The sequence below is a fragment of the Penicillium manginii genome (assembly GCF_028828005.1).
Source record: "Penicillium manginii strain IBT 31320 chromosome Unknown utg000002l:1.0-5564898.0:1.0-5567710.0, whole genome shotgun sequence".
Lineage (NCBI taxonomy): Eukaryota > Fungi > Ascomycota > Eurotiomycetes > Eurotiales > Aspergillaceae > Penicillium > Penicillium manginii.
The window spans coordinates 5354720-5375399 of record NW_026643103.1 but is presented as its reverse complement, the minus strand read 5'-3'; the positions used below and the strand labels follow the sequence as shown (position 1 = coordinate 5375399).

Genomic DNA, 20680 nt, shown 5'->3' with positions numbered 1-20680 from the left:
ACGGACTACTAAGCAAAGCATTTTTGCACTAAATACCCCCCCCGGAAGACGCAAAGGCCACCTTGCCGTTCGAGGCGAATATTCTCGTTGTCTCGGAGTCGGAGCAACGCGCCTGAAACGACCGGCGACACGGCACGAGCGTCCGGTCCACCCTGAGTCAGCGCACTAACTCCACTCCGTAGATTCGATGTGGAAGGTCTAGAGATCCTTCCATTGGTGGTTGTCTTGCACTCCATGTTGAATAATTCATCGGTTAGCGCAATTCTGGATCTCCAAGGGCGGAGCTCTGTCCATGCTTTCGCTTACAATTTGAGCGATGTCTGGGAGATATACCCCGTACGAGATGGGAGTATTGATCGATCATGTCTGCCTTTTGTTCATCTCATTCACCCTTCCCCTGCCCTCCCCCCTTAACCCCTTTTATTTCTGCCACGCGATGGATGCGCTTGCGGATCTTGGCTCGGGGCAGAGCGCACTCAAAATCCATGCATTGGCCTCCGAGCGGAGCGGAGTCCACTGTTGATCATTGTAACTTGCCGAGTCTGTTGGCTCCAGTCGAGCCTCTCTCTCGGTACCGGTGACCGGCGGTGATAGCGACTCGGAGTTCCTGCGTAGTGGGATCCGTACGGCCAGTACGGAGTAGTATGGAGTACTAGTAGCCTGGAGTAGTTGATGCCTAGACAGATGCAACCGCGTACTTCCAAGGTTGGTGCGGGTCAAATCTTGCAAGGAGAGATTGCAGGACATTGGCAGCTCCAACTTGAACGTCCAAAGTTGACATTGACAGCAATCAAAACATGACACGGCGTCGTCAGCCCGCGCGGATCAATCACGAACCATAGTGGAGTCAGGAGAGGGCGATTCGTAAACTCAAATCGGATCGACGACAATGCCCCTGAATCTCTGGCCGAACAAGTCTTGACAGATGCCCTACCAAGTCACTGTCGTTTCCAGCAAAAGGCGCGGGTCTGGAGTTGATCGAATGCAAGGCTACGTCCCTCGCAGGCTTGGGGTTAGAGTTCAAGTTGATATGACGGTGGGGTCCAATGTCACGGGTGTTACTAGAGTCCTTCAAGCTTAAGGTTGATGCTATTAAAAGCAATTTGAATTTGAAATTGATTTAATTATCATCTAATCATTCTAATGACTAAACATTGGCTTGAATAGACTTGCTATAAACTTCAAGTTTGTGACACTACCTCCAGCCCTGGAGGGTTATGGATGCCCAGGTGTAGATTCCTCAGGTATAATATATAGGGCAGTACTACTATTAGTAGTAGTATTCAATCAACATGACCCTCGGAACTTGATGTATACTACTCCATTCAATTTCCAAGATTCCAAGGTTCCTTGCACTTCTACTACTAGTACTTACTACTATTTAATATACTAGTACTAGTCTACTATGTCAACTGTAGTATTCAAGGCCACCTAGGCAGTGATTCCCGTTCAGCCTCAATGGTCAGGTGACTTCGCGCCGCGCGACGCGGACTCCATCTTCATTGCCTCCAGGGCTCTTTCAAGTTCAAGTTGCTTTCACCAATACCTAAATTTTCCGCCATGTCATCGAAATGGTTCAAAGACGTGCCATCATATTCGCCAATTTCGACAGGCCTGACCCCCGAGAAGAAACGCTCACATAAGGTCGACGATTCCCTCCAGGTTTCATCTCCACTATCCGATCCCCCGCCATCGTCCAGTATATCATTCCAAGGCTTCTCGGCCCCAACACCGACCCCGATTCCGGATTCCCCCAATGGTCCCGATGCCCAGCTGCATGCATCACTATCCAGAACCCTCTCTGATAATCCCCTGAGATCATCGGCACGCGAGGAAAGCTTCCAAAGTACCGATTCGACCGTTCCACCCTCTACTCTGGATAGTAGCAGCTCCCAGCGCATAATCAAAGGGGGCAAGGAGATCGTCATAAGCTCCGATGGCGAGGATACAGACTCCATCTCAGATCTTGACGATCCGTCTACGCTCTTTTCTTCGACGCCGGAGCCAAAGAAAGAGCCCACCGTGTCAAAGCCCCCCCGGCGCCAAAAAATCATATTTCGCTCTTCTAAAGGCACAGAAGAAGTATAAGAATAATATCGACGATATTGTTCATGACGCGGTGGATGACACCGAGATAGAGGCCAAAGTCGCCGAGGTCAAGGCAGGCTTGGCCCGATCTAATGGGGAACGAGCCACGTCCAAGCCTGCAAGAGACAACACAGCAATCAGCGAGCGCATGTTGAGCTCCGCATTAGGCGATACCCAAGAAGAAGATGGATCTGGACTGCAACGTCTTCTGAATGCTGTTCGGAGAACCGAAGCCCTCGACCACGACCGAGTCTGGAGATTCTTTGACCAAGTTCCGACGACGCCCGCCAGACTACAGTTTCCTAACGGTCATTTCCCGCCCGGATCCAAATTGGCAGCGCTTAGAGGTCAGCCACAGAACAAAATCCAATTGTATCCATCGCTAACTTAAGTCAGAGCCTGAATCTCGTGTGCGTATGATTCAATCGGGCATTCTCGAATGGGCGTCTTCGCTAGGACGTTTACCAAACGAGTTCATTCTTTGGCTTTTCTGGTCCGGTAAGTTTCCCGAATTGATGACTGCTTTACAGAACTAACCGTTCTACAGTTCCAACCGAGCCACGGGAGGAAATAAGGAAAGCCTTTTGTCGAATCATCGTGGTATGTCCGCCCCAACCTGATCTCCGTCCCTCATACTAATCGACAGGCAGAACACCCCTCCCAAGTGTATTCAATCGCATATTCATCCCGACCACATTGACTCTCTCTTCCAGCAATTGGGAGCTAAGCCTCAAGCCTTAGATCTCTCCAATGTCGTCGAAGAATCCGCTGATCGTAAGACCTGTCCCCGATTTGTAGTGGGCTCATGAATATACTAATTTCTTTCAATTAGAATCCCCCTCGGACTCCCACTTCAAAGACCGTCCAATTCTACTCTCTGTTTTTAGTCTGCTCCAAGATGCCTCAGAGCTGTAAGCCTCAACCAAACCCAGCTCATCGGGCCACCGCTCACCATCTTTTAGGTTCTCACTTGATGTTCGGGCGCATGCGATCCATATTTTGTTACGGATTTCTCTAGACAATTCATTGACACAGGACTTTACTATTCATACAAAGCTACAGAGTGCTTTGACCGCTCTGCTGGAACATGTTTCCGAAGCGGAGATAGATGACATGGTATGCACGCACTTGATCATGAAAACCCGAGGAATGGCTGCTAACTGAATATCAGGAGCGTCAGCTTGGTACAGCTCTCTACGACACCGTAAAAGACCCACAGTTCCAATGCCGCATGATACAACATATTCTCCCCACCTCACCCTGGATCTCGCTTCTGCGATATCGCCTAGCTGTTTCATTCCTGCTTCAAGAGCCAACACCCCTCACTGAACCAGTTGAAGAGGTTCTCGACCTCAAACGGCTTACTCATATCATTCGCGACCCACGATTTCAGATAAATATAAATATTGGGACAAGGGCCGAGTCCGAGTCCGATTATGGCGAGCTAATCGCTCTCACCCAGCTTTTGGAAGTGGCCCTCAACAGCACACTCTATGATCTCAGATACAAGGAGCAGGACACCGAAAAAGAGTTCAATGCCGCTATTGATAAGCTTGCAAGCCAACTCAAGACGAATTTTAGCTCCATGAAGGAATGCGGAGCATCGCATCTCAAACGAATGCTGGCGAAGGGAGCACTGGAAACCTTGCATTACCGACTTGTCTACTCAGTTCGATCTAAGCCACCACCGAAGAAAACACCCTTCCAGATACATGCCAAGGAAGGAACCAGCATCAATTCTTACTTCAATAAAAAGGACACTGGAGGGACAAATGGAGATACCACTCGGATACCCATACGGGGGGGCATGATTATACGGCATAGCTTCGGCTAGCGTTGTTTGGATGCCTTGCTCGGATATATTATACCTCTTGCATTGTTGGAGTAGGAGGATGTTGAGATACTGTTAATGACCGCAACGATTGATGATTAGAAAGGCGAGCAGCATTTTGTTTACAAGCAAATATGACGAGAATTTCTGAAAAGTATCCGGAAAAAGAATCAGATGAACGCTCAGAGAGATTGGACCAGAGTATCAAGTAAGGTCAGTCATGGGATGAGATGTGCAAAGAAACCTCCCTCTCTATGGAGACAGCGAGAAAGTAGAAGGAGCCCGAACTATAAAACAACGAAAACACCTGGCCACGGCTCCCGGGGAAGAACCATCAGCCGCGCGGGAGAGAATGTATAATATATCGAAACAGGATTTGTTTAGTCGTAGAATCGGCGGTTCTCGTTCTTTCCGAAGAGCGTCTCACGAACGACGGGGAGAGCATCGATCTCCAACAGTCGCAGGCGTTCCTCGAAAGTGTTGTTAATCTCGATCTTGCCCTGTCCACCAACAATCACCACACCACCAGCACTGTATTAAGGTAGTTAGAATTGGTGTCATACCAACCAAAAGAAACCCCCAAAAAAGAGAATAGCAGGGATATATGGGAAACTTACGATCCCTCCGGCAAGGGCTCGGACTCATCAACAGAGAGGGAGATCTCTCTGCCAGTATTCTTTTCGAATTCCTTCGCAGCACCCTCGATAGCCTTCTTAGTAACATCGATATCCTTCTTGCGAGCGCGAATCTCGGCCTTATCCTCATTCAGGAAGTAGATGCCCTCGACGATGAGACCCTGCAGCATAACCTCATACTTCTTCTTGTCACTGGCGGCAACGGTGGCGACCTGATCCCTGGCCTTCTGGAAAAGATCGTCCAGAAGCTCCTGACGACCACCGAGCACGCGGAGGCGGGTCCGGTTGGCCAGAGTCGAGCGGGTGATCTGCTGGGACATGGCGGCCTGCTTGAACTTCTTCTCGTAGAGGGTATCGATGGAGGCGGTCTCCTGGCGCACAAGCTTGGACTTCTCGATGGCGAATTCCTCGTCGGCCTTGAGTTGGATCTCGCGAGCCTTCTCCATGGCTTCTTGTCGGATGAAGGCGGTCATCTTGCGGAGCTCGCCCGCGACCTGGGGGGGATCGGAGACCACGGGGTCAGTTCAGGTTGCAGGGAATGCAGGGTGGTATTGCTGGGAGTTACCTGATCATCTGAGAGGGCATGACTTTGCGACATGGTGAATATGGGATTGTGGTTGATGATTAGGAGGGGAAGAGGTGTGTGGGTGGTGGTTGAAGTTGATATAATGTGAAGGAGGTGGCAGTTGTGGTGGAGAAGGGAAGCTCTCCTCTCTCCGCCCACTCCCTCTCTCTTCCTTGCCGCATCCAGTTGCTTCAACTCCTCCCCTTCATATCTCCCCCTCCCCCGCCCTGCTTTTGTCTACCCTTTGCCCTTCCTCCGAGTTTGACCCTCACATAATGGATTCGGTACTCCGGTAGTCGTCCGGCTTCTGCGCTTCTCGCTTCTTGCTTCTCGCTTCTCGCTTTTCGCTCCTCTCCACTGCTTGCACTCGACCGATGCATGATACGTCAACTTGGTCAAGATGGGAAACCTGGGGAACTTGTCGCCACAGGGCAGTGTCGCCGTGAGTAAAAGAAGCCTTGAAGAAAAACAAATAAAGGTGGACGGTCTTACTGACAACCTTACTAGGTCGGCATTATCGTGGGGCTTATCTCAACCAGTCTGCAGGCCATCGGACTCACTCTCCAACGCAAATCCCACCTACTTGAAGACGAGAAACCAATATACGATGCGCGACGTCCTCCATACAAGCGTCGGCGATGGCAAATAGGGATGTCCATGTTCGTCATTTCCAATATTGTCGGCAGTACGATCCAAATCACTACACTTCCACTTCCGGTCCTCTCGACTCTTCAAGCGGTCAGTACATACTTCTTGGTTATTCGGGGATCGTACGACGCAAGCTCAGTGGGCTAACAGGAGTTGGGGGAACAGTCTGGGCTAGTATTCAATACGATTTTTGCCACTCTCATTCTCGGCGAACCTTTCACTCGTTACTCCTTCGCCGGCACTCTCCTCGTCTGTATCGGCGCCGTGTTGATCGCGACTTTCGGCGCTATTGGAGAGCCTGCGCATACCCTCAGCCAACTCCTCGAACTTCTGAAAGGCCGTCCATTTTTGATATGGATGGTTATGACCCTTGTCTTGGTAGTCATCATTCTAATCGGATCGAAGCTTTTGCGAAAATGTGTTCCCGGATCCCGAGCCAAACCGGTCGCGGGTGGTCATTACACACCGCATAACCTGCGGGCACAGAGTCGCATCAAACTTTTCCGGGGCATGTGCTATGGCGCGGTCAGCGGTATACTATCAGCCCACTCGCTGTTGCTGGCCAAATCAGCGGTGGAGCTTCTAGTGCGCACGATCGTGGATCGCGTGAACCAGTTCAATCGTTGGCAGTCATGGGTGATTTTGCTGGCTATGATCTTCTTGGCCCTGACCCAGCTTTTCTATCTACACCGTGGACTGAAGTTGTGCAGTACTAGCATTCTATATCCGTTCGTGTTTTGCATTTACAATGTGATCGCCATCATGGATGGTCTGATCTATTTCCGACAGGTCTCCCAGCTTGCAGGTATTCACGCAGGACTGATCGCACTGGGAACCGTCATTCTTCTCGCGGGTGTCCTCTGCTTATCCTGGCGCCTGGAAGATATCGACAATCATGCTGCCGTCACTGTTGTGGGGCCTACGCAGACCGGCCTTGGACCCGGTATGGCAATCGTTGAGGAGCACCCAAGCTCTCCCGGCCTGCTGGATGGCCGAGACGACGAAGAATCCCGAGTGGGAGAGCGAGAGCCTCTCCTCCAGGGCACCATCCGATCTCGACATCTCTCCTCGTACCAGCGTATGCGAGCACCCAGCCTCCCGCTGATCCTGCCTAGTGACCGCCATGAAGCGGCAGATTTCAACGCAGCCTCTATCTGGGCCGAACTGGATGACTCCGACTACGACATGGCAGGCCCCCATTCACGTCCCGAGCGTCCACGCAGTTCAAGCAGTGGTGCAGCGTTAAATGGACCGATGCGCGGCCTTTCACGTCACTCTACCATTGGTCCAATCCCGCAACATCGGCAGCGAGGGAATCGTCGTTCGGCGCCACCAAGTCAAGGCAATACCGCTTGGCGTCGAGCTTCCGCGCCTTTATCAGCATTATTAGGAGGTTCCCAGCGCAGACGTCGCCTCATCTCCAGCCACCTCACCTCGTCCAGCTCACAAGAAACCAACGGGTATGGAGCAATACAGGAGAATGGGGTTGATACTATCGAGCCAGACGAGACCCCTACCTCTCGACCCTGGCAGGACTCAACAACCGGCGGACTTCTCGCAGGCTCGAGAAGAACATTTTTGGGCGCCTGGCAACAAGGACGGAATTACCTATCTCAATGGAGAGGCACGAGCACGAGCCCGAGCCCGCGGGCGGGTAATCGGACGGGTCGGATCGAGAATGACGGCTCATCATCACCTTTATTACCACGTGTTGAAGCCCATCCGCCATGGGCTCACTCCCACGAGCATCCAGACTCACCACCTTGATCACTCTAGATTCCCGCAATACCTTCACCATTCATCCTGCATGCTACCACCACCTTATCTAGACCCCAGTTTCACTTCTCTTCCTTCTCTTCACTTCACATTTGATATTGGAAGATCCATTCTAAAGGCCTCGTTCTTTCCGCCATGTACAGTAGGGATCAATTGAGTCCCACCCACCTCACACCACGTCACACCACATCTTTATAGAAGATATGAAGATGCTTCTTTTTGTCCTTTAGCTACGATACCACCGTTTCTTTGTTATATACACGCGAGGAAAGGATTTGTGAACAACACATATAATAATTGCTGAGATGAAACAGTGCACTGGTATTACCTAGCAACTAGTAGCAAGAGTGTAATAGAACTAACCAAGTCTACGAGTACCTGTGTTCCTAAGGATTAGATAGCAATGGCATATCCAATAATGGTCATAAAATAAACCTAAAGCCTCATTTCATTGAAAATCAAATACATGGCAGCCTCAGGTCTCGCATAAGACATAAGTAACCGCACCAGCAAGCTGTAGAGAATAAGAGATACAGTTCATTCCAACCCACCGACACAATACAAAGCCGGACTACACCGAGGAAGTACACTCAAGAAACAGGGTTGAGATTAGACTGAGAGTGAGAAAAAAAAGCGATGGAACATAATACCTTGGGGAGACAGATACAGACAGGAAAAGAACTTGGCAAAAGGAGTCAAGGGCAAGGGCAAGAGACGAAAGACGAGAGACGCGAGGGGAGAAGCAATAAACAGGGTCAGTTAATGGGTCATATGGAGGGGGTAAGTAAAAGGGTTAAGACGAGGGTAAAAGAAATGATAAAATGGAGTAAAAGAATAAAGGCAAGTTAAAGAACAACCATTGAAACCAGAAACACCCTCCAAGGGGCTGGTGAACCACGCCGACAGATCAATGCACCACGAACACCACCAACCTCAGCCATAGTGTGTGTCTAGCTAGGTAGAAGGGGACAAAGAGGGGAAATGGGGGAGAAGAAAACCAGATCATAGCCAGAATAGCGATAGAAGATCCAGATTTTGCAGTTGCTTGCGCTCGTGATCTCTCTTATGATTTTTCGTTTTTGGACAGGATTGGATTGGGGGATGATGTCTTTCTCTGTTTCTTTTTTTTTTTCGCAAAATTTTTGAGGGGAGTAATTCCTTTCTGTTTCTTTTCCTTCGATCGCGAGAACGTTCCATCACTCGAAGCAAGAAGTCGAAGATGAGGTATTGGAATGTTGGTTTGGGTTTGTCGCTTGGGACGCTTTGCCCTTGAAGTTTGAGACAGGGACGTCAAGCCGTTTCCAGGGTAAATGTACACTTCACAAATCGGGAGCATAATATTGAGCACACACACACACACACACATACACGCATCTCCGGGGAGCAAATCGGAATGGTATTTCCCACGAGGATAGAGCGAGAGTGGGGATGGGAGAGAAAGAGAGACAGCGAGATAGAGAGAGGGTGGAGGGGAGGATCAGCACAGATGGACGGGTATCAAATGAACGCGAGATTGGCGCAAGGAAAGGGACGAGAAGAGGACGCAGCAATCTGAGAACCCCCCCGACCGCGGCGCGCAGAAAAGAGGAAGGGAAGCAAAGCGCTTTATGCGGTGGGCTGGTGCTGCGGCGGCATACGATTGCCGACGGGCATGCCGGTGTACTGACCACCCGCCTGCTGTTGTTGTTGCTGCTGCTGGAGGTTTTGGTAGTAGGCCATCTGTTGCTGCTGCTCATTGGTCATGTAGCCAGGGTGCATGCCGGGGCGAGCCATGTTGGACTGAGGAGCGTTGACATTGTTATGGGCAACATCCTCGGGGGCCTCGGGCGGCACGTCGGAGGCATCGACGCCATTATCGTTAGTGGTTGGGTCGGGGGCATTCAAGCAAGCCTGAAAGAAGATTGTTAGAGTGATGCGACCGAGTGAATTGAGTGGGAAAAGCATACCTGGATCAGGTTCTTGCCTTCGGCCTTGGTGACGAGAGGCTGCAGCTTGGGGGTGGTGAAGGTATAGACCAGTCCGGTCTCGGAGACGACAAGGAGGAGCACCTGGGTTCCGGTGAGGACAGACAGCTCGTAGGCCTGGTCGCAACAATGTTAGTGAGAACTATCCGGGGGAAATGATGTAGTAATTCAAGGTATGAGTGTTGATCTTTTGGTAACATTGACCCTTTTGACCAGCACGTTTTGAGGGGAGAGATAGAGGAGTATGGGGGTGGGCCCCGTAGCCGGAGAGGGGAAAGGCGCGACCGTACCTTCTTCATAATACCAGCCTTGCGCTTGGAGAAGGTGATGTGGCGACGCGATTTATCCTGGATGAACTTGATCTCAATCTTGCGACGCTCACGACCAGGCTTGTCATCATCATCGTCGTCGTCCTCGGCACTAATGCGACCGCGCTTGGTACCGCGGGCATCAGCACCGTTGCCGGGCTGTTGCAGGTCATCGTGACCAGGGGAAAGCTTGTCGTCGACGGCAGCCATGTCGGCCATGTTGAAAGGCAGAAGAGAAGAGAGAAGAAAAGGTGAGAGATAGAGAGATGGGATGGGAAAGAAAGTGTGAAGATGTGAGTCCGAAAGGGGAAGGGAAATCGTAGATACCCAATCGAGTAACGCGTTTTTGGGATCGCAGGGTTAAAAGAAAGGAAAGTCGGGAAGGAAAGGGAAGGGGGGGGGGGCAGAAGATGGGCAGATGAGCAAAGAAGGCAAAGTGCGGTTTATCCTGGGCAGGCGGTGAATGGGCGGTGAGTGGTGGTATTTGTGGCAGTACGTGGTATTTACGGTATTCTTGTCCAGATTGGGATTGGTGCTATTCAAAAGTGGCACATTATGGTTTCAATACAGTATGACCGGCATACAGCATACGATACAGTACTATAGTATAGTATACTATCGAGTATACTTATAGTATATAGTATAACTACTATATACTATCGTGTATACTATACAGTATATACCCAGGTATATAGGTACTATACTCTATACTACGTATCATAGTATATAGTACAGCATAGTACACCTGGGCATACACTGCTCCGGCATCCTGCATTCCATTTGGCCCCCACCGCAACAGTCTGGACCACCGAGTCCACCCCGCAGTAAGCATAGAGAAGGAACCAGAAGGATGAGCTACAGGGTAAGGTACAGCTAATAGTGTGAACAATATTATTTAATTTCCAGGACTATCTCTAGGACTATCTATTTTGATGGATTTGAAATTAAATAAAAGTACATAAGCACTGTGCAGCTTCTAATTATAGAGGAATGCGATTCACTGGATTCCAGTCACCGTAAGCCGGAAATGTCCCCGCTTGCGGAAGGTACCAGTAGGTCCTAAATTACTATGGTATGTGAGGAGATACTAAATTATTACTAGTACCTACGAGGCACTAAAAAGATACTAGACATATTAGAATATCCCATTCCATTGCCATACCTTATTCTACTACTCCGTACCTAGGTAGTATCAGAACTTGAAAACTTCAAGTAAGCAATCTCAGGGCTGGCGGAACTTTCAGCAGCCAATATGCTTCAACTATTCTAGCCATGTATAGTACTCATTCCAGGCTATATTTACATTGTCTTATCATATAACTACCTACTTCTATATTATACCTATCTACCTAAATAGGTATATACCGCTCCTGCCTGGTCCTCGTAATGAAACTTTCTGTGCGCCCTGAAGCTGTAGCCACGTGATTATTACCACTATCATCACGTACCTGACTCAAAATCTTCATCAATCAACCCGCCTGCTCACATCTCACCGTGTAACAATCATCCTCGCCTGTCGGAGGATTATCCACGTTACAGCCACGATTCCCGCTTCGCTCGAGGACCTCAATGTGAACCTTCTAAGATACTAGCTACATTCCAATTGAATCACCCGGACTGCCCAGGTGGACCCCAGTCCACACGAGCGCGGGCCGATCCGGAAACCTCAGGCTCCAGAATACAGGTGCTAAGAGACCGAGAGATAGAATATACTAGTAGTAGTTATCAAGAAGACTCATCATATTCCTGGCATAATGAACAACAGTTCAACGCTAATCACCAACGAGGACCAATACGGTCTTCGGTTCAAGTCTATTTTTACAAATGCAGTACCCGTGTAGCCCTTGACAAGCCCACGGACATAAAAGAAGGAAGAAACGACCAAGATAAGAAAGGAAAGGAAAGACGACAGAGCAAGCCCCCATAAGACCGCACCAGGTCACGCGGACCGGGACGGACTCTCGAGACATTGAGGCACTCAAGGCCGGGATATAGGGAGTACATAAAACCACCAGGTTCCTGCACCAGAATGGACTTCGCCAATGCTAACGCCGGATAAATGAACATTTCGGAAACTGGAGGACGCGGAATTCAGGTCACGATCACGAGTCTCATCCGGAAAAAGAGATAGGTCGGGGGTTTGAGGTCGAGATTGAAGTTGAAGTTGGAGTTGGAAAAAAAGGATTGGTCGATGCATATGAATTGGCGTCGTGATGTGGGTGTAAGAGAAAATGGAAAAGGAAAAAAGAGCAAATAATAGAAGAGGAAATAATAGTAAAAGAACTGAATCATGTGCAGCGAAGTGAAGATGTTGAAGAACCGTGATAAACAAAAGGATCCCCCAAGGACCAGCCTTCAATCACTGGCGGGGCCTTTTAACGGCAAGCAAAAGGCTTGGAACAAAAAGGGACAAGGAAAAACCGCGAAAAGAGATAGATCATTGCTGGTAGGTGCCCTGGATGTAGTGGTCGCTAAGACCGCCACCACCACCACCCTTGGGGCCGAGCCAGACAATCTCAATCACGCTGTGTCCCTCATCTTCCTCGCGCACGTAGAACTGGTGGACGTTGTCGCCAACCACGTAGGCGTTAGAGAGCAACCAGCGGTCCTTGGCAATGCCCTCGTCCTCGGCCGGACGCAGAGGACCCAGGCGCTCCTCGTAACCACGGGGGTCCTCGGGCCAGGTCTTCTCGGTCGCATCGAAGTTGATGGCATCGTCAGGCACGTTCTGATCATATGTGTACTTGACCATGGAGTAACCGTTGGTCAAGACCCAGAAGTGGCGGACCTTCTCACCAGTGGCGGCGTTGACAACCTCCTCCTGGTCGAAGACCCAGCGACGCAGAACGGACTTGCGGCCCGCCGCGGCGGCCACAGTGGTCATCTTCACGACATCCTTGGAGTACCAACTGTTCCAGTGGTGCATCGACTCGATCTTGCGGCCAGACTCGTACACACCGTCAACGGGGTCGGTCATATCCATCTGGTAGAGTGAGGGCCAGAGAGTGAGGGGAGTGTTGCCGAATCGCTGAATACACTGCCCGAGCTTCTGGTCACCGGGCTGCTCACCCCAGGACTGGCACTCGTCGTAGTACTTCCAGAGGACATCAAGCAGAGGCTTGGAGACGAACACACCGGCACCACCGAAAGCGATGTGGCCGAAGGTGTCGACCTGCCAGCTGGCCTCAGACAGAGAACCAATGTAGTGCTTCTTGGTCTCGTCAAACAGCTTCAGCTCCTTGGCGATGGTAGGCAGAGAAAGGAAGAAAGTGTCATCATCGCTGAATCCAACCCAAGTGGTGTGAGGACGGTGCTTGCGAATGTGTTCGGTGAACGCTTCGACCATACCGAAGTAGCGAGCGGTGAAGTCCAGCGGGGAGGCAATCAGAGTCAGATCCAGACCGCGGTTGCGGAAGTAGGTTTCCTGCTTCTCCAGGTCGTCATCGGATTCGGGAACCAGAACAATCAGACCAGCCTTGGTGTTACCATAGGTGTAGAGCAGGGAGGGGAGCAGACGATCAAGACGATCCACGGTTGTAGCCAGACCGAAAAGGAGCTTGGATGTTTCCTCAACGCTGTCATCAGCGGCGACATCAATGTCGATGATTTCAGGGCAGATGAAGTTCTCCTCCTTGTTCTGGGGGGAGACGACCATGCCACGCTCCATAGCGACCATCGGGGGAAGAACGGGCTTCTCGATCTCCTCGAGAGTGTGGAATTCAGTATCGGGGTTCACGAGACGAGGGCGGAAGTAAGCGCGAGTGTAGTTCTTGCGAGGGAGCCATTCGGAGAAAGGAAGGGGAGCAGCCAGCTTGGGGTCGACCTCGCAGGTGTTGCTTGCGGTTTCGAGTGTCGCCTGGCTACCAGGATCTAAGTTGGGGGTGTTGCTTGTGCCCAGATTGACGCGATCAATGGGATTCTTGAACCGAATAAAGGCGGTCCGATCATAACGCTCCATACACCAGAAGAACACACCAATCGACACCAAAGCGATCAGCGGGAACACCGTCTTCAGCCGGAAGAGGGGCATCTTGACGGTCGTTGGCGAGGACTTTTCAAACATGTACTCGGGGTGGTTTGAGAGGGAGAAGGGCCGGTGGCAATTCGACACGCCCCTTTCGGAATTGGCGTTGGATATCGGGGAGGGAGAAAAAAAGTCGGTTGATGGTGTCCGACGTAGTTGAGAGAATTGATAAACAATTCCACGTAGCGGAAAAAAAAGGTACCGAGTAGAGCGATCCCGAACCGAAAAGAATGTACGGAAATAGTGTGGGTTTTAAAAAGAATGGCTGGCAGATCAGATGCCGGAAACGGAGATCAACGAGAGGCTGGTAGCGTCGGGACCTGCGACACCAGATAGAGGGAAGAGGAGGAGCCGAGTCGAGAAATCAACGCGGCTGGACGGGCGAGTCCAGAGCGGAAGGCGATGCTGTAGAGTTGGGAGGGGGAGGAGAGGTTGAAGAAAGGAAAAAAAGGGAGGAGAGAGAGACAGGAACAAGAGTGAGTAGAGACGGGGGGTTTGGGGGAAAAGTGGAGGACCGGTCACGCGATTACCATTACGCAGTGTACGGTACAGAGATACAGTATACGCAGTATACTTTGAGTACATTTAATATAGTATTGTAGTATTCAGAAAGTATTCTTATGGTATATACTGAATATTATTGTCTATTCTATATAAGTAATGATTATTTATTGTACTCACTATATTCATTGTACCCTTAAACCACTACACCTAGGTATATCACAATGTTCTACTGTACTATACACACTGATGTTATTCTCCGTCTCCTGGAATGCTGCAGGGATCGGCCTCCTCCCTCCTTTACTCCGTACTTTCCCCGATGATCGTGAATCTATCAGATCGGGGAGTGTAGTGGCAGTGCCGTACAGTGCTGTACTGTACAGTTCCCCTGCTTCAAGAGAGTACGGATACGATACTTTGTACTTCCTCTGGGTAGACAGATCTACAAGTACGGCCGCCGGAGAACCGACCGGAGATCAGGGCAATCCTAGAGATCATCGACTGTACAGATACAATAGTACATATAACAGTCAGGGTATGGTGATCAGTTCCGGAGTCCAGGTAAGCCCATCATCATGATGCGCGGACATCAAATGGCACCCATGGAAGGGATATCTACGTCATGTAGTTTCATTTTACTAACTACGGAGTACCTAAATACTGCCAGTTATAGATCAAGTGGAAGAGAATACTGTGGCTTACTACAGAAGTGACCACCAAAAATACTACTATGCACAGTTGACTACTCACTCCGGACTATCGAGTGTATACTTAGACCCTTGCCGCCATCTGAATAAATCGAGACTGGTCTCTCTGTATTATATTATACCGTACTAACCATACCGGACAGGATCCAGAATTACAGGAAATGATGTGAAGTCGATCACCCTGCGCTGTCCAACCGCGACCACTGAGCATCCACCAGGAGGGCCACCCTGGCCAGCGGCCCCCCACTGACGCGTGTCCTCCTACACCCTCAACTCAACATGGTGGAACACACTTGAGGACAGCTGAGAGTCTCTCTTACTGTGAGAGACCCTGAAAGCTTATCCACAGGATTCACCCCGTTGTCATTTGCCAGTTACCCGTCTCCCTTTTGCACATCCGTACCCATCATCCACTTTCCCAGGGTCAAGGCTCTTCGGACCAGACATCTCAAGTGGCGAGCCTTCAGCCGTGCTGAACTCACAGTGGGCCGCGATCGACATAAGAACCATTTCGCTCCCTGGGCTCAGGCCATGAGATGAGGTCCATCCAATTCTCTTGGATTGAGACAGCTGCGTCATCCACGGCGTGGTGTTCTATCTATATTAAATCCGGTGGCGGCACTGTTTCACAGCCTAGATCCTTCATCACACAGATCATATCAACTGATTAAAAGGGCCGGAGCTTCGTCGAGGCCCAGAACTAGTCCGCTTTCGAAGCTAAGAGTCGTCTAAGCGACGTTTAACCTTAACAACGAGCGCACGATGGGGTTGTTCAAATCGACGCAGAGCGGCCAAGTGGCCAAGGAATAAACGGAACTTGGCAGGGGCTATGTAGTCATAGAATGACACTGTCTTGGGGTCAGACTTGTGTACGAAGTATTCTGTACATCATTTTATCCATTCATACCACTTCTCGCGTAATCTCTCGGGCCACAGGCTGCACGGTGCGAGGGTTTAAGCTCGACGCGCCGCGGTCTTGGCGATGCTGTCAACGACGAAAAGGCGGGAGAACAAAAAGAGAAAGGGAATTAAGGGGCTTAGCGGCGACTACCCGCTCGAAACGGTTCAGAAGATTTGGTCAGACCCTGAAAAAAGTCCCACGACCAAGTGGAGCCCTGACCCCTGATCATCAGTCCCTTTCCTATTGCCCATGGAACATTCCAGGGCTGAGTCGGAACCGAGTCTGGTTCCATGTGGACCTGTCGAGTCTGTTCGGATTCAAAGATTGTGTGTATCCGGAGTACTAGTATCCGCAGTACTATGTACTACGGAGTATGTAGTCTCATGCGATGCTCGGCTGAATATACCGTGACGTCCCGTTCTGTCGGCACTGGTAACTAGACTAAGGGATGGGCTATGGCTATGGCTATGGGCCAGGCGGCAAATCGCAGCTGGCAAATGAGAAAGTGTCCAATAGATGATGCCATTTGTCGCCATTCTCCCCAATCGCGCATATCCGTTCGTCCATTGGCCACCTCTATCGGCGTGCCCCGTTCAGCCTCTCGCCCGCCCACCCCCACTTAGTACTATGCAATATGTAGGTGCCTGCCTGTCTACGTACTCGTGGTTCGTGGACTCTGTTCGATGCAGGTCTAGCGAGTACCGAGTACCGAGTACGGGTTATCCGAAGAATAATATACACTATACAGAGTACTCTGTACGAAATACAAAGGACATGTTATGTACGGAGCACCTAGATGCAAAAGCATGGACTCGGAAGAGATGAGGCTGGACAGATGCCCTAAACCAGCAGCCCCCGGGTCCATGAGTCCGGTCTGCAGCTTATGAAACACTCTCCGCCCCCATTTTGAAATGTCGAGGAACTATCAGGGTTCGTCAGTCCCACCACGGAGCGGGCATGGGTGACAGAACCCGCCATCGTCATTGGTGCTGACCCTGCTACGGAAATGAAGCTTTTTTTCGTTTGTCCCACCCCGCGGCGGAGTCTGCTACTGTGGCAACTGTATCCATCCTGGTCGGTTGGCCCTGGCGATTGTTTCAGTCTTGGACTCGGTTGAGCTGGGCTGGACTGGGAAAGAAGTTCAACGGTGGGGAGTATGGTGCCCAGGTGGTTTGTATGAGCAGGACGGGGTAACTACTAGTATTCCGTAGTCACTGACAACCTTGGAAAATCTAAGGTGTGAATAGGTATATGGGTACTATATCTAGGTAGTAGTATTATAAACAGATCAGTTGATACTACTGCTACTACTAGTACTACCAAGTTCACTTCCAAGGTTATATTAACTTGAAATCACTACTACTAGTTAACGGAGGCCCGATGGATGGTAAAAAGAACTTCCCTTGCCAGTGGGCGGCTTGAAGAACCTCCAGCTTTTCAACTTGTTGGAAACCGCCGATCGGCGTTGCGCCTAAATTCTCTATCTAAGAATGCAGCTTCAAAATTCGTGGAATCAGTCACATCTCTCCGATGGTGTGCTGTTCCAAGGATTCATCATCCTTTGTGTGGGAAAGTTCAGATTGGCAGTTTCCGATTCGACAAATACGCGTAAAATTGAGAATTCCTATGCCGGTTGTAAGATGAAGAGCGGTGCGACTCTCCAATCGTTCGTAATTGAAGTAGTGGCGGTATCCAATGGTATCAAAAGACCGTGACATATTCGCCCCATGGCGAAGCAGTTGGCAACTTGAACATATGCATCTCAATTTCGTATTGTTTTTTCGAATTCAGACTGAACATGATATTGAAAATGGATACGATTAATGGCGCAACTGCGGCCTGCAAAGGGAAATCGACGATAGCTTCGCGATGGATGAGATATTCAACCATATCAGCATCGCCAACATTATCATCATCTTGAATCACAAGATAATGCTTGCAAAAGAAAGTGAGCGAAAGTATAGATATACAGACAATTGCAAATTTCTCATGCGGACAATGTGACTTGAAAGTATGCCTTCAAGATCTATGTTCTTTTCGGTCTGTATCAAGAAGTCCTTTATTGCTTGATGAATGAGAATCACAAAGCCCCTTTCTATCGTCACCAAGGCACCACAAATATCTTTGATCGTGAGTTCAAAATCTTCCCAGCTTTCGCATGAGGTCTAGTCATAGAAATGGTATTCTAAATCGCCCGCAAGACCTATAGCTATCTTCATTTCATCGACAGGCAAAGGCTGCCGCACTGCAAGAATGATATCTGGAAGCTGCCTTGCCAAGTCTGGGCGATGGCAGCTCTACAAGATAATTCCAGAGCGTCAAACAGACTCCGCGGAAGGTTCGAGACAAATTATGTAGTGTCCTCTTATTCTCTGATAGATCAAGCAATCGAATATATTCCATGGCTAGACTCTGCCGAGGTGCTTATTGCGCCAGGAACGTACACGCAAAATCAGTAGTCCAGCCAAAGGTTGGATTATTCTATAGATATGAACCTTGGAAATTTCAGAATCAAGGAGTGGACTTGAGTGTATAGTCAACTTGCTAATTTGCCCACATAGTGTCTAACAAATAAATCATTAATCATAGGGCCTGCAGCACATTTGCCAGAACTCCCAGAACAAATGCCCGGCCCTGATCGCTCACTCCAACCCCAATTGAAAGCCCTATGCCCAGCACAAACCCCCATTTTCTCCAAGTACCATGAGAAGCATCATTGCCATCCCGGTCAAAGCCGGGCTTGACGGCTGGGACAAGTTTCTCTAACTTCTTATTCGAATAAGGCGGGTATCTCGCTCCCATCACACCCTCCATCCAAGCAGGGAAGGCATTCGTACACGATCTCAGATATGAGAATTCCCGAATACCGTACGGGCCGTGATAGTATCCATGTCCGCTACCTCCTATTCCACCAAAAGGCGCATCCTTGGCAATAACGTGTAGAGCGCAGTCGTTGAATGTCACGCCGCCAGATTGGGTTTCGGAGAGGATGCGATCTTTCTCTGATTCGTCTTCTGTGAAGCCGTATATTGCGAGTGGATTGCCTGTTGCCCTTGTGAATGCAAGAGCATGGTCCAGATTCAGGTCTAATATTGGGAGGATTGGACCAAATAGTTCAGTTGTTAAGAGAGGGTCATTGGGTTGGAGGTTTGTGACTATTGTCGGGGCGAAAAAGCGAGTTTCAGGGTTACGGGTTCCTCCGTAGACTATTTGGCCACTTGTATTTTCGAGGAGAGTGTCGAGGCGGTCGAAGTTTCGTGCGTTGATTATGTGGGTGTAGTATTCAGGTTGGGCTTTGCTACCCATGAAGGTGCTGAAATGTTTGATCAAGCTAGTTATCAAGGCCTCTTTGACGGACGGGTCGACGAGAACGTGGTTGACATTCAGGCAGATCTGTGAATAGTTAGTGAGCCAATTCAAATACACCTGAGCATGTTCATGAACGTGGAAATTTTCACTACCATACCTGTCCGGCATTTTGAAATTTGGTGGCAGCGATATGCTTCGCCGATAATTCGATATTGGCAGATGCTGTAACAATTGCTGGTGCAAGACCACCCAACTCTAGAGTAGTGGGTGTTAGGTGTTTTGCAGCTGCAGCATGCACGATCTTGCCCACGTTGGGAGAGCCCGTATAGAAGATGTGGTCGTATCGCTGCTCCAGTATGTACTGCATTTCCTGCGGACCAGCACTGACACAGCGAATAGCGGACTGGTCCAGGAATTTTGGAATAATTTCCATCAGTAGATCTTGAGTGGCAGGCGCCATATCTGATGGTTTGAGTACCACAGCACATCCCGCGGCCAGGGCAGCGACCATCGGCTGAAGAAGTAGCAATATAGGAAAATTCCAGGCACCAATGATGAGCGCTACGCCCTTTGGCTCTTTGCGAATAACGGTGCCACCCATGAAATTGACCAGATCTCGCCTTGTTGGTTTTTCATCTTTGGTCCATTCGTCGAGTTGGTCGAGGGTTCGCAGGATATCAGATTGGACCATGGCGATGTCCGAGAGGAAGCTTTCTTGTCGATGTCGGTGGAGGTCGACGTAGAGAGCATTGCAAATTTGGTCTTTGTTGTCTTCGATCATCCACCATGCACGCTTGAGCTGCTGGCGTCTCCAGCGTTTGTCCTTTGTCGTCCCGATTGCAAATGCATCGTGCACACTTTTGTAGGCCTATTGGGGTTAGTTAGCAGTTTTGGTCATTAGAAATTATCAAAAAAACTTGCTTGGTCAAATTCCTTTACGGTGCTAAAACCCATGTTGATGAGGGGAGGATTGGGTTTGTGGTAGTGTGGTAGAAGTAGAAGTAAAAATGGAAGTTGAAGTTGAAGTTGTGAGGTTGTGGCTGAGATGGAAGGAACTTACTACTACTTCAAGATACCCTGTCTGGTAGCACTATGGTATCATCCATAAGTTATTCCATTCTTAGGCACTAGATCAAATCCTCACCGAGGCAATGTCTATTTGCCTCACATCCGACCGGACCGAGCTTCAAGTTGATCTTCTATGAATAATCACCTCCGCTTCCACATGCCGATGCACATGCAGGTTATGCAGATTATGCAGTATACTCGCACTAGACTGGATCGAGAGAAAGAGGGGCCAATTTGATTGTTACCGGCCTTATTCACTCAGCAGCTTAAGGAGAAAATTTAAATTGTATATCATCAAATTGTATATCATCAAATTGTATATCATCATATGTAGGTATCGTGTCTGTACAATCCG

The 20680-nt window shown here is 49.6% G+C and overlaps 6 protein-coding genes across 6 annotated transcripts; 2 read left to right on the top strand and 4 right to left on the bottom strand.

The window, feature by feature from the left end:
• Positions 1-1560: 1560 nt before the first annotated feature.
• Positions 1561-3922, top strand: N7533_003306 (uncharacterized protein; the record flags this gene model as incomplete). The annotated part of the gene is made up of 8 exons (XM_057099956.1): positions 1561-2022; positions 2078-2435; positions 2485-2586; positions 2636-2688; positions 2739-2862; positions 2921-2999; positions 3051-3204; positions 3260-3922. 8 exons carry the CDS (start codon positions 1561-1563, stop codon positions 3920-3922), a joined length of 1995 nt encoding a protein of 664 aa, XP_056965092.1.
• Positions 3923-4299: 377 nt separating this feature from the next.
• On the bottom strand, positions 4300-5152 carry N7533_003305 (H(+)-transporting V1 sector ATPase subunit E; the record flags this gene model as incomplete). Its single annotated transcript, XM_057099955.1, has 3 exons — positions 4300-4450; positions 4537-5048; positions 5120-5152. The coding sequence occupies 3 exons, from the start codon at positions 5150-5152 to the stop codon at positions 4300-4302; spliced, it is 696 nt and encodes a 231-aa protein (XP_056965091.1).
• Positions 5153-5519: 367 nt separating this feature from the next.
• N7533_003304 (uncharacterized protein) lies at positions 5520-7534 on the top strand (the record flags this gene model as incomplete). The annotated part of the gene is made up of 3 exons (XM_057099954.1): positions 5520-5561; positions 5627-5857; positions 5918-7534. 3 exons carry the CDS (start codon positions 5520-5522, stop codon positions 7532-7534), a joined length of 1890 nt encoding a protein of 629 aa, XP_056965090.1.
• Positions 7535-9148: 1614 nt separating this feature from the next.
• Positions 9149-10034, bottom strand: N7533_003303 (Transcription factor of morphogenesis MCM1; the record flags this gene model as incomplete). Its single annotated transcript, XM_057099953.1, has 3 exons — positions 9149-9433; positions 9490-9624; positions 9798-10034. 3 exons carry the CDS (start codon positions 10032-10034, stop codon positions 9149-9151), a joined length of 657 nt encoding a protein of 218 aa, XP_056965089.1.
• Positions 10035-12252: 2218 nt separating this feature from the next.
• Positions 12253-13878, bottom strand: gfsA (glycosyltransferase family 31 protein; the record flags this gene model as incomplete). The annotated part of the gene is made up of 1 exon (XM_057099952.1): positions 12253-13878. The coding sequence occupies one exon, from the start codon at positions 13876-13878 to the stop codon at positions 12253-12255; it is 1626 nt and encodes a 541-aa protein (XP_056965088.1).
• A 4653-nt stretch (positions 13879-18531) lies between these two features.
• Positions 18532-20211, bottom strand: N7533_003301 (uncharacterized protein; the record flags this gene model as incomplete). The annotated part of the gene is made up of 3 exons (XM_057099951.1): positions 18532-19341; positions 19415-20125; positions 20197-20211. The coding sequence occupies 3 exons, from the start codon at positions 20209-20211 to the stop codon at positions 18532-18534; spliced, it is 1536 nt and encodes a 511-aa protein (XP_056965087.1).
• Positions 20212-20680: the final 469 nt, after the last annotated feature.